Raw genomic sequence first — 13,382 nt, 5'->3', positions numbered from 1 at the left:
CCCAGCATTTCATAAAGCATAGTTAGCCTTTTGGGTCTCCTTCATTTCTGCTGAGGGCTCCTCGCTATGGCAGCTACAGGGATTCTAGGGCAGGGCAAACTGACTCAAGGACTACAGGAAGCTGTTGCTCCGTTCCAAGTCTCTCCCTTCATAAATTAAAGAAAAGGTGAGTTAGAGGAGAAAGCTGGCAGGGGCATCAAGGTTGTGTAGGTCCTCAAATAGAAATGGAAAGCTGCCTCATCCCCAAGGCCCTGAGGACTAAAAGGTCATTTTGTGTTTTCAGAAAAGGACATGAAGCAGCAGAGTTAGCAGAAAAAAGGACAGCATTTAAAAACACGCTGAGTAGTGGGAGGCAGCTCAGGTCACAGAGGGGATGGATTCCATCAGACAGGTTCAAATGGACGGGTGAAAAGCAAAGGCTCCCACTGCCACATCATGACCCGTCTGTCTGAGGGGGATTCAGAGAGGCCATGTCAGAGCCACGTGGGACAGAGAACTGGAGCTCTCCACGGCCGGGCAACCAGGCCACAGCTCTGATCTCACTCACCTGATGAAGCCTCTCCGGGAGATGATTTCTGCATGGCAGTCATTGACCGTTTCTCCCTTTAGGCTGAGAGAATCTCCTTTCACACAGCGATTCCCTAGGAAGGTGTTTAAAACAGAAATAGAATAATGGAAGGAAACTGATGACAAACAGGATGATGGCTATTTGTTCTGAAAGGTTCAAGGCAGAAACAGCCTCAATTTCTCAGATCCTAGACTCCCATATTCTCTCCTCTAGGAACTAACTCATTCCTCACTCTGAATTGACTGTAGCTAAAATGAAGTCTCTTCTCCCTGCCTTGGACTTGCATGGACTCCAGGGGAGGATGAGAGGGACCCGCTTTCAGGCGCCACAGGAGGCAGCATGTCTCAGAGCCTCACTCACCTGTTCCCAAGCTGACAACGACACCCATGTCCTCAGAGTCTTTTCTCATAACGATGGCAGCCAGAATCTTGCGGCCGAGCAAGGAAGGCTGGAAGCTGTTAGTCAGAGTGTTGAAGCACCGGTGGCTCAGCATGGCTATCTGGTCATGGAAGGTGCTGCCAGTGAGAGGGAGCTGTGGGGAAAGGAGGCTGTGTTAGCACCACAAAGCTGAGGCTGCGTCCACCATATTCTCCATGGCAGGGAGATCAAGCTCTACTTGTCGTGTGAGTCATCTTTTCCTTCTTACATCTAGTGTCCCAGATATATGCTCTCTTGAAGCTAAGAGTAAAGCCTAGGAATAACTCGCATGACAGCAAGAGCCACCTCCACTTAAGAGAGAAGTTAGGAGGACCCCCCCGCCCCAAAAAAGGCACCAAAAGTAGACGTCTTAACTGTCTTTGGCTGTGCTTCTGGGGACCTTGAGAGGAGGAGCATAGTTCTTCTGAGACTGGCCCCTGTCACTGGGGTTACCTCTGTGAAACCCATGCGTTCTGCCTTCTCGTTCTCCCCAATCAAGACACGGAGAGCCGCATCTGCTGCTTCCTGCTTGCCTTGCTTCTTGCTGTGTGCGCAGACGGCTGGGAACCAGCGACCCCCAACTTTTGCTTGGTAAACGAACCTTTGGGATGAGAAGCAGAGAATGAAGACAAGTGCCAAATCCTGACAGTTGTTCCAAGGAAGGGTTAGTTTTGCTGAAGATGTGGCTGGTCTTGCAAACATCTGGACCTGTCAAACAGAAGCTGTTTCTAAGGCAGCACGTCCTAGATTTTGGTCATTCATGAATCGCCACATGATTTGTGCCAGATCCAGGTATCACTTGGACTATTACTTTTTTCTCTAAATTGACTTCTTAGAGTCAGCCACTGTGGCTCACACCTGTAATCCCAGCAACTCGAGGAGCTAAGGTGGGAGATCACTTGAGGCCAAGAGTTCAAAACCAGCCTGGGCAACGTAGTAATCCCCCAGGCAACATAGCAAGACTCCTGTTTCTTTAAAAAAGAGAAAAAAAAAAATTTTAGCTGGACATGGTGGTGTGTGCCTGTAGTCTCAGCTACTCGGGAGGCTGGGGTGAGAGGATCACTTGAGCCCTGGAGGTCAAGGCTGCAGTGAGCTATGACCGTATCACTGCACTCCAGCCTGGGCGAGAAAGCAAGATCCCCATCTCTAAAATAAATAAACAGACCCTTTAAAAATGTAAATATCTGTAATACTAGGTATGAAAAAAGAGATAAAAATGTAAACACACTGAAATAGGAAACTTCGTATCACTATTGTAAATGGAAAACCAGTATCACCTGCCACATATTGAAAGTGGCTGTAAAACACAATATGATAAAATCATGTTATAAAATTCTGAGCAGATACCGTTACCAACTTGGACTCTTACTTCATACACTGTCTGATTTTTAAAGCACCCAACTCCATTCCCTCATTTACTTCCTATTAGCTCAAGGGGACTTGACCTGGAAAGGTCATTAGGTCAAGGTCGGCCTTAGGCCAGGGACCCAGGCTTTTCTGGAAGTTGTTTTGCAGCTCCTGACAGGCTTGAGCTAACTCTGGGTTAAGGAATGGATCCTGGGCCCATGAGCTGTGCTGATAATAAAGTGCCCAAGTGGAGCAGGGAGGTGGCTTCTACTGCTCCGGCCGGGAATTTCCACGAACACATAGGGAAGGGCATGGTGGAGCAAAACAGCTTGGAAATGTATCAGACAAGGCATCAAGAATCCTAGCTTTCAACCAGATCCTAATCTATTGGCTGAGAACCCAGCTTTGGATACTCCAACTGCATACAACAGAGGCTTCAGTTTCAAGACTTAGCAGCTCGGACAGTAAAAGGAATCAACGTCTATGTTCGACCACATGGAGTTTCTCACTGTTCCTTTATGATCCGAAGCAACTGCATGCCTTCACTTCTTTCTTTGCCCATGCTGGCAGGCTCGTGCAGGCCAGTGGGCTTAAGTTCAGAATGAGAGGGACAGTGGCGTGAAAAGAGGACAGTGAAGGGGGTCAGGGACAGATTGTATACGATCTTTACCTCAGGGATCCAGGAGAATTTCATGACTGCCCTATGTGTTTGAAAAGAATATGAACTCTTATGTGCAAAGTTTTATAATAGTATAATATATTTACATACATGATAAAATTCGTTAATTATGCAACTAGAATCCTTTAGAGCTGTGCTATCCAAAATGGTAGCCACTAGCCACATGGGGCTACTGAATTTACGTTAATTACAATGCAATTAATAATTCAGTGCCTCAGCACACCAGCCACAGTTCGAGTGCTCAATAACCACATGTGGCTAGTGGTTGGTCTTTTTAGTGAAATGAGTTAAAGTGAAGACAATGAGTATGAATAACTCTTTTGAGAAGTTTGGCTGTAAGAGAAGCAAAGAAATGAGATGGTAGCTGCAGGAAGATATGGGGTAGAGGGAAGGTTTTTAAAAGACAGTCATGGGCATGTTTCAAGGCTGGTGGGAATGATCTGAGACGGAGATGCTGCAGACGAGGGGAGAGGAGACAACCAAAGCGGTAAAGTCTTAGAGCAGATGAGAGGGATGGGGGATCCAGGACACAGGGATAGGATGAGGGATACGTCCTTCACTCTTGCTGGTACAGATGGAGGTAGCGGGGTAGTTTGGTAATGGGAAGATAAGGTATTTCTTGTATGCTTACTGCTATTTTTTCAATTAAGTGTGAGGTAAGGTAGTTGAAAGTGAGCAACAGGGTATGGGTGGAAATCTGAAGAAAGAGGCAAAGGTCTGAAATGGTTCTCTCAGCAGAGGAAAGAAAATTAAGAAGAAAAATGCTGGGAAAGGGACAAGAGTGTGGGGAGAGGGCAAGTCACAGTCCTTTATTAAAAACCTTCAACAGCTCTCCAGTGCTTTTGTGGTCAAAGCACTAACGTGACTCAACAAGGCAGGCCCTGGTGGGCCACCCTGATTACCTCTAATCTCCTCTAGTGCCAGCCTTCCCTTGTGCTCCCTGCTTCACCCGTAAGGGCCTCCTCTCAGGCCCTTTGCCAGCTCTGCTCTTCTTCCACCACAGGATTTAACAGTGTCCTTCACCTAGAACCCTTGGTCTTTCTCTCTTCATCATCCTTAAAGTCCCAGCTCAGGCAGTACTTCTTGGAGAAGCCCTTCCCCCTCTGCTTACTAAGTCAAATCGTGCTATAACTGATTCTCAATGCAACGCGAGCCCTTTGGAATACTTATCAAATATGAGATCTTACATTTTTTTTTTTTTTTTTTTTTTTTTGAGACAGAGTCTCGCTCTGTCCCCCGGGCTGGAGTGCAGTGGCTGGATCTCAGCTCACTGCAAGCTCCGCCTCCCGGGTTCACGCCATTCTCCTGCCTCAGCCTCCCAGTAGCTGGGACTACAGGCGCCCGCCACCTCGCCCGGCTAGTTTTTTCGTATTTTTTAGTAGAGACGGGGTTTCACCGTGTTAGCCAGGATGGTCTCGATCTCCTGACCTCGTGATCCACCCGTCTCTGCCTCCCAAAGTGCTGGGATTACAGGCTTGAGCCACCGCGCCCGGCCGAGATCTTACATTTTTTTAGGTGACTATTGGTTAATGTTTGGCTCCTGTTCTAAAAAAAAAAAAAAAAAAAAAAGATACTCCACAAATAAGCGTTGAGTAAATAAAGTACAAAGATCAGTTAGGAGGCTATTTTGATAGTCTAGATGAGACAGTGGCTTGGATTAGAGTGCTGACACTGGAGGTGGAATGAACAGGAAGGGATTTGGGATAGAAATTCTAAGTATAACTAATAGGACTTAAGGATGAGTTGATGAAGGAGGTAAAGGAGATAGAGGAAAAGATGATCCTCAGGTTTCTGACTGGAGCCACTGGGCAGACAGTGGTATCACTTACTGAGCTGGGAAAGACTGGAGGGAAATGAAGTGAAGGGGGCAAAACCCAAGAGTTCTGCTTTGGACATGTCAGATTAGGGATGTTTATCCAAAGAGAAGTGACAAGTAAGCAACTAGATGGAGGAATCTGGAGCTCTGAGTGGTCTCCAGCATTTAGAAATTAAAAGTCATGGCTGGCGTGGTGGTTCATGCCTTTAATCTCAGCATTCTGGGAGGCCGAGGCGGGCGGATCATCTGAGGTCAGGAGTTCAAGACCAGCCTGGCCAAAACCCTGTCTCTATGAAAAACACAAAAGTGAGTCAGATGTGGTGGCAGATGCCTGTAATCCCAGCTACTCGGGAGGCTGAGGCAAGAGAATTGTTTGAACCCGGGAGGTGGAGGTTGCAGTGAGCAGAGATTGCGCCATTGCACTCCAGCCTGGGCGACAGAGTGGGACTCCACCTCCAAAAAAAAAAAAAAAAAGAAAGAAAGAAAAAAAGTAAAAAAATTAGTTAATGTCACCAACAAGAGTAGAGAGAAAGGAAAAAAGAAGACCCAGCATAATTCACATTAAGAAGGAACGAGAGTATGTTATTAAGAAACGTAGTTACTCAATTAGCATTTCCCCTCTCTATGCAACCTTCCTCAACTCCCTGGCAGACACTGGCGGCAGTGCCCTCTGTGTCCCCACAGCACTCTGCATTCACCTCCGATGGCACATTTCTTTTTTTTTCTTTTTTTTTTGGAGATGGAATCTCGCTCTGTCACCCAGGCTGGAGTGCAGTGGCGCAATCTCAGCTCACTATAACCTCCACTCTCCACTTTCTGGGTTCACGCCATTCTCCTGCCTCAGCCTCCTGAGTAGCTGAGACTACTCTACAGGCACCCGCCACCACGCCTGGCTAACGTTTTGTATTTTTTAGTACAGACGGGGTTTCACCGTGTTAGCTAGGATGGTCTCGATCTCCTCACCTTGTGATTCACCCGCCTCAGCCTCCCAAAGTGCTGGGATTATAGGCGTGACCCACTGCGCCCGGCCTGATGGCACATTTCAATACTGCTATGGCTATATGTCTGCTACACACTCGGGCAACTTTTTTTCACATCTTCAATCTAGTTCATAGTGAGTTCTTACATTCTCAATGAATGGCTGACTTGAAGTCCTGGAAAGGATTTCATAGAAGATTTCACAGAAGAGGAGGAGAAAATGAACTGAACCTATCATGTGAAGGCCTGTGCTTAAAGATAAGGAGGTGCTTACTGAAAGCGAAGGATATGAAGTAGTAGAAGAGCAGCTGGAGAGAGACTGGGCCTCTCCTTTTCCAGACGGCTTAAACAGTGGGCAGATGTGTGTTCTAGATTGGGTCATGTTGGGCAAAAGGCTACTTTAAAAAATTATGTTAAAAGTTCTTACGTATCAATAAAGAGTAACAATCTGAAAGAAAACTAGAAAAGGACAAGAGCAGGTGGTTCACAGAAAAGGAAATGCAAATAACACATAAATATGAATACATGAAATGACATTACTTCTTTTTTTTTTGAGACGGAGTCTCACTCCGTCACCCAGGCTGGAGTGCAGTGGCACAATCTCAGCTCACTGCAACTTCCAACTCCCAGGTTCAAGTAATTCTCCTGCCTCAGCCTCTGGAGTAGCTGGCATTACAGGTGTGTACCACCATGCTCAGCTATTTTTGTATTTTTAGTAGAGATGGGGTTTTACCATGTTGGCCAGGCTGGTCTCAAACTCCTGACCTCAAATGATCCACCAACCTCAGCCTCCCGAAGTGCTGGGATTATAGGCGTAAGCCACCGCGCCCGGCTGACATTACTCCTATTAAGGAGAGACAAATTTAAAGTAACAAGATAGCATTTTATACGTTTTAAAGTGTCCCTCCTTCCCCAGAAGCAAACCCAGTTGCCAGTTTTTTCGATCCTTCAAGAAAATATTCTAGCCATATACAATCTTCACCTCTCCCCTCACTTTACACCTTGCTTTTCCACTTTGTGACAGACCTTAGAGATTAAGAAAACATGCCTATTGCATGGCAAGAATGATGCCATCTTGATGCAAAACCACCATGACCACCAATATTTGACTCCCGCATCCCAAGGTGTTTGGTAGCATAAATAACTCCACACAAAGATTTCTACCAAGCCTCCCCGCCAGCTAGTGCTCATAATTTTCACAAGAAAGTATAAGGTGTGATCAGCTGCGTGTTTAACCAAGTCTCATACTTCCTCCAGGAAGCATACTTTCTGGAGGTTAAGTGCAGGGATCCACCGTTTGCAGCCACCCAATACATCATTTCTGTTCCTAAGTCCCTATTAAATATTTCTTTCTGAGAAACTGAATTTGTCAGCTTCTATTCAATGAAATATTATGCAGCTATGCAAGGAGTCTGGTAAGTCAAGGAGTTAACATGTAAAACAAAAGATATATCTGTTTAAAAAGACAAAAGGGAAAATGTGCTAGTTATGCATAGCAATTTCTAGAAGGACTCAAGAAACTGGTATAGTCATGTACTGCGTAACAATGTTTTGTTCAATGACAAATCACACATATGACAGGGGTCCCATAAGATTATGATGGAGCTGAAAAATTCTTATCACCAAGTGCAGGGGTCTGTAACCCGTTAGGAACCTGGGCACACAGCAAGAGGTGAGTGGCGGGCAAGCAAGCATTCCAGTCCGAGACCCGCCTCCTGTCGGGTCAGCAGCAGCATGAGATTCCCATAGGTAGTACGAACTCTACTGTGAACTGTGCATGCAAGGGATCTAGGTTGCACGCTCCTTATGTATTTACTATATTTTCATCATTATTTCAGAGTATACTCCTTCTACGTCTAGAAAAATAAGTAACGAAAAAAATCCTCAGGCAGGTATTCCAGAAAGCACTGTTACCATAGGAGATGATGGCTCCTATGCATGTTATTGCCCCTGAACACCTTCCAGTGGGACAAACGTGGAGGTGGAAGATAGTGATACTGAGGATCCTGACCCTGTGTCGGCCTAGGCTAATGGCTAATGTATTTTCATCTTAGCTTTTAAAAAAAAGTTTAAAAAGTTAAAAAAAAAATAATTAAAAACAGAAAAAAGACTATAGAATAAGGATATAAACAAAGGAAATATTTTTGAATAGCAGTACATGTTTGTGTTTTAAGCTAAGTATTATTACAAAAGAAACAAAAAATAAAAAAGTTTATAAAGTAAAAAAATTACAGTAAGCTAAGGTTAATTTATTATTAAAGAAAACTATTTTAAATAAATGTAGTTAGCCTAAGTGAACAGTGTTTATAAAGCCTACACTAGTGTACAGTCACGTCCTAGACCCTCACAATTCACTGTCCACTCACCGGCTGACTCACCCACAGCAACTTCTAGTCCCGCCAGCTCCATTCATGGCAGGTGCCCTATACAGGTGTAGTATTTTGTATCCTTTATGCTGTCTTTTTACTGTCTTTTCTCTGTTTAGATAGAGACACCAATACTTACCAGTGGGTTGCAGCTGCCCACAGTATTCACTATAGTTACATGCTGTACAGGTTTGCAGCCTAGGAGTAACAGGCCGTACCATACAGCCTGTATGTGTGTAGGAGCCCATACCATCTAGGTTTATGTAAATACACTCTGATGTTTTCACAACAACAAAATCATGTTTCTCAGACTGCATCCCAGTTGCTAATGCATGACTATAGTAGTATATGGGTCTGGGGAGAGAAACTGGAAGTCTGAGACAGAAATGAGACTTTTCATTGAAATGACTACTTTTTCAATCAGCTTAAATGATTTTTTTCAAGATAGAGTCTCACTCTGTTGCCTAGGCTGGAGTGCAGTGGCGCGATCTCAGCTCACTGCAACCTCCACCTCCCAGGTTCAAGCAATTCTCCTGTCTCAGCCTCCTGAGTAGCTGGAATTACAGGCACCTGCCATCACGCCCAGCTAATTTTTATATTTTTAGTAGACACAGGGTTTCACCATATTGGTCAGGCTGGTCTCAAACTCCTGACCTCAGGTAATTTACCTGCCTCAACCTCCCAAAGTGCTGGGATTACAGGCGTGTGACACCATGTCTGGCCTGACTGATTTTTTAATGTACATATACATTCCTTTAAAAATTAAAACTAGTCAAAAAGATCATGCTTACTGGAAGAGTGAACACATTCACTTTTGGCAAGTCTATTGTCTTCTAAGAGGCCATGGAGACAGGGCTGGACTTGTTTCCCTCAACTCGTCCCTTCTGTCCTACACAGCTAAAGCACACCTTTGTTTTCCCTGGGTTACCGCCCCCAACTGGTGACACATGCATTAGCCAGGACTAGGACACTCACTTGGGCTCGTGAGGAGGTCCAGACTGGTCGACCAACTTGAATTCAGCAGCAAAGCCATGGGAGCGGGCGTACTCCAGAAGGCCACCCACAGGATTGGTGTTCAGGTATCTCACGAGCTCGCCAATCTTCCTGACCTTGTTGGGCATCACGGATTCCAAGTTATCAAGTGACTCTGAGATCATACCTTCGGGCTAAAGGAGAATCCGTCAAACAGAGGAGCCGTAAACACTTCAGGAAATGTCGAGGGAGTCACTGGCAATCTCAAACCACTCAGTTGCTAAAAATGGCCTGTATCTTTTGAGTAGGAAAATGCCCTACCTGGTCATCAGAAGCCATGGAGTTGGTTGCCTCCCCATGCAGGGCCTTCATGGCTTCCTCTGCGGCCATCTGCTTTGCCACTTTCTTGCTGGGGGCACTCACACTGGGGAAAGTTTGGGCTCCCACTGCAACACAGTACTGGAACCTGACAGGAGATGAAGCATGTAGAAGGATTAAAATGATTTTGATTGAGGAGCCTGATCTAGCCTTTGCCAGGCTGCCATCCTCCACTACTGGTAATTTCCTTGAACACATCACCTCTGTGCAGTCACATCTCATGCAGTCACTTCTGCCTTGAACAGCCAGTGTCTCTAAGCCTGGCTGACCCCTTTCAACATTTAAGCATCAACGTAGTTTCACCTCTTCCAGGAACACCTCTCTTGAACATGTGAGTCTACAGACCCACAGGCAGAGAGCTTCTCAGGTCCTGTACCTTTCTGTCCCCTCAACAGTGAGTGACCTCCAAGCCATGAACCTCCCCAGTGCTTGTAGAGAAGATAGAGTGGGCCAGGAATTCCCTTTGAATTCCTAATCCCTAATTCTCTGCCTCACAAGCAGCAACCAGGCCCTCAGAGCCCTCCTTACCCCATTTTGAAACAGGAGAAATTGGTCAATCTGCCATCCCTGAGGAGGCAAGGAGGAAAATGTGTCTCTTTTTCTTTTTGAGAAAACCTCAGCTGGATAGAGGACACGTGGGACATACTTGGGCTCATGGGCAGGGCCTTCTTTGGACAGGAGACGGAATTCGCAGGAGTTCCCCAATTTGTGCATACACTCGAGCAGTGTGGTGACGGGGCTCTTCCCAGAAAAGAAGGATGTGGCTGAAGGGGTGGGGGTCTGGGACTCTGTGGTCTACAGAAAATGAGAGACAAGAAAACAAAACTAAGAAAACACTGGTTAGTCCATCACAGAAGAGGGGATAGGGATGGGAGACTTTCTTCCCACCAACTAACTGTCAACGGGTTGGCTTTCCAAAGTTAAAGGAGCTGCTGGGGCTCTCATTCTGTATCTTCCAAGAGAGGAGATTGGCCTCAATAACCTTTCAGGTCTCTTTCAACTCTGCAATTCTGTAAATCCAATGATGTTGGGACAGGAGCAGAGAGAGGAGCTGGGTATGAGAGGAGGAAAGATGGGCTGGCGAGGTAGGGTAGAGGGAACAGTGGGAAGCTGACTCCGAGATAGTGTCAGTTCTTTAGGCTGGCATTACTTCAGGGGAGTCAGTTACAATCCAGACACTGACAGGGAACTGATAGCCTCCCAGATGGCAGGAGGACACCTACCTTCTCTGATTCTTTTTCTGTGGAATAGTGGGATGATTCTTCTGATTTTCCACTGTCCTTGGCTTTGGCTTCCTCTAGCAGAATTGTCATGGCTTTCATAGCTGCATCCTGCTTGGCCACTTTCTTGCTTCCAGCTTCAGCTGGGGGAAACTCTCGGCCATTGATGACAACCTGGAATTTAAATCTTGACGGAAAGTGATTAGATGTGTGAACAGGAGTCTAAGTCATTCCTTCTGCCTTCTCCAAAGAGACCTTCAACCTGGAATTTTCTGCTACGCTAAGGGACTTTTGACTTGTGGGCGAGATGAAGGACAGGCCAAGGAACTCCTTCCTACTACTTAAGGCTCAGCCTGTCCTTTCTTTTTGTAAACAAAGCAGCCAATGACTCTTTCCCCATAGCTCAGTGAAGCAAACATAGGCACAGATGATAGGAAACTAGCTCATGGGAAACCCACTGTCTCTTAACAATGAATTAACATAAATCCCCCACACACAAAATTGATGAGCCAAAAAACGCCATTACAGTCTTGTGAGCAACCAAAAGACCTTCATTCTAAAGCAACTGTGATAGACTGGCTTCCTCAAGGGAGGGTCCTGAAAGATAGTGAAGGCTTCTTATAACCCAGTCTCACATTCCCCACTACCTAGGGGGTCAGGCATCTGCCACTTATTAGTGGCTGGCTTTTGTCCCTAGACCTAAATCACTGTAGTTTGTTAAGAGTCACTCTACAGGCCAGGCGCGGTGGCTCAAGCCTGTAATCCCAGCACTTTGGGAGGCCGAGACGGGCGGATCACGAGGTCAGGAGATCGAGACCATCCTGGCTAACACGGTGAAACCCCATCTCTACTAAAAAAAAAAAAAAAAAAAAACTAGCCGGGCGAGGTGGCGGGCGCCTGTAATCCCAGCTACTCGGGAGGCTGAGGCAGGAGAATGGCGTAAACCTGGGAGGCGGAGCTTGCAGTGAGCTGAGATCCGGCCACTGCACTCCAGCCTGGGCGACAGAGCGAGACTCCGTCTCAACAAAAAAAAAAAAAAAAAAAAAAAAAAAAGAGTCACTCTACAGCTCCATTTGTCTCAAGCTATTTTCTACATAACAAGGAATTTCCCCTTGTTATGTAGAAAATAAAAAAGCATTTGTTCTAGGCTTCTGGACTTAGCCTAGGCTCCCCTTTGTTCAAGCGTTCAAATGTGGTGAGCTCTCTGCTCAGTCTGCGATTTCATTTAGAAAAGTAGGTCTTTCTTATTTCCTAGGTCTTCTGATATATTTGAACATGGCACCAATGTTTCTTATAGTGTGAGTCCAAAGAATGATTAACCACAAAATCCACTGCTTTCCTCCAACTCTAGGGAGGAGGGATGGAGACAAAAGAGAATGACGGCCATCCAGTCTCTACCCCAAACAATCCAGCTCTGGCCTTGCCAGCTTTTGGACAGACACATCCCCTTTTCTTAACAGCTCTTCTGAAATGCCAAATTGTTATCATGAAGACAGTCAAGACAAGGAATAAGGGCCCTAGCCAGGAATCTACACCCCTAGAAATCAGGCTATGTAAACATAAAGGTCAGTGGAATTCTCCCCCATCCTACTGGCTCTTTCTTTGGCTACAGCTGCAGCCACTCAGCTTCAGTGGTTTTGCTCTCTGCTATGCCCTTCAGCAGCTCCTGTTTTCCTCAATCTGTCCACTGGCCTATTAGGACCTACAGTGTAGGGCCTGACCAGCTATCTGAGTGAGGTAATTGCTGACTTCACAGCTCAGGAGTGGCAGCAAGTGCTAGCCCACCCATCTGTGCAGAGGAGGTGTATAAAATTAGAACCACCACCTTCAATAGGCAGGCAGACAGCCGTGCATGCGCTCCTCCATCCTTTCGCCCCAGCAGCTATGCAGACGGGGGACTGTGGACCTGCAGATGCTTAGCAGCACAACCCAACCCCCACTCTGTGTATACAGCCTGCCCCAACCCACCTGCTTCTGCACCTCTCTCAGAAACAGCTTAGGGAGGAGGGGAAGGCCTACAGAAGGGAGTTAAGTCTTTATTACCTCTGGCCTTAGGAGGCAGGCATGACGTTGATGCATGGAGACCAATCTTTTTTTTTTTTTTTTTCTCTGAGATGGAGTCTCGCTCTGTCACCCAGGCTGGAGTGCAGTGGCACCATCTCGGCTGACTGCAACCTCCACCTCCTAGGTTCAAGCATTCTCCTGCCTCAGCCTCCCAAGTAGCTGGGATTACAGGCAAGCACCAACACCCCCGACTAATTTTTGTATTTTTAGTAGAGATGGGGTTTCACCATGTTGGCCAGGCTGGTCTCAAACTCCTGACCTCGTGATCTACCTGCCTTGTCCTCCCAAAGTACCAGGATTACAGGCGTGAGCCACTGCCCCTGACCCTCAAGACCAATCATTTCTCTTTTTTTGAGACGGAGTCTCGCTCTGTGGCCTAGGCTGGAGTGCAGTGGAGCGATCTCAGCTCACTGCTACCTCTGCCTCCTGGGTTCAAGTGATTCTCCTATCTCAACCTCCTGAGTAGCTAGGACTACAGGCACGTGCCACCATGCCTGGCTAATTTTTGTATTCTTAGTAGAGGCAGGGTATCACCATGTTGGCCAGGCTGGTCTCAAACTCCTGACGTCGTGATATG

At 46.4% G+C, this 13,382-nt stretch overlaps 1 protein-coding gene across 7 annotated transcripts in view; it reads right to left on the bottom strand.

The window, feature by feature from the left end:
• ADAR (adenosine deaminase RNA specific) overlaps window positions 1–13,382 on the bottom strand; it is a 46,934-nt gene that overhangs the window by 6,749 nt on the left and 26,803 nt on the right. For 6 of the 7 annotated variants that reach the window (XM_033198703.1, XM_033198704.1, XM_033198707.1 and 3 more), the window contains 7 exons: window positions 10,745–10,928; window positions 10,168–10,316; window positions 9,465–9,609; window positions 9,147–9,337; window positions 1,361–1,586; window positions 929–1,100; window positions 548–641 (listed from right to left, as the gene is read on the bottom strand). In XM_033198703.1, coding sequence (XP_033054594.1) covers window positions 548–641; window positions 929–1,100; window positions 1,361–1,586; window positions 9,147–9,337; window positions 9,465–9,609; window positions 10,168–10,316; window positions 10,745–10,928 — 1,161 coding nt within the window. The remainder of the gene's footprint in view (window positions 1–547; window positions 642–928; window positions 1,101–1,360; window positions 1,587–9,146; window positions 9,338–9,464; window positions 9,610–10,167; window positions 10,317–10,744; window positions 10,929–13,382) is intronic. The other variant, XM_033198701.1, reaches the window with a different exon arrangement.

This window comes from Trachypithecus francoisi, unplaced genomic scaffold, assembly GCF_009764315.1.
Source record: "Trachypithecus francoisi isolate TF-2019V2 unplaced genomic scaffold, Tfra_2.0 Lachesis_group5, whole genome shotgun sequence".
NCBI classification, from domain to species: domain Eukaryota; kingdom Metazoa; phylum Chordata; class Mammalia; order Primates; family Cercopithecidae; genus Trachypithecus; species Trachypithecus francoisi.
Note: the sequence above shows the minus strand (reverse complement) of the source record. Positions and strands in the feature narration are given on the sequence as shown.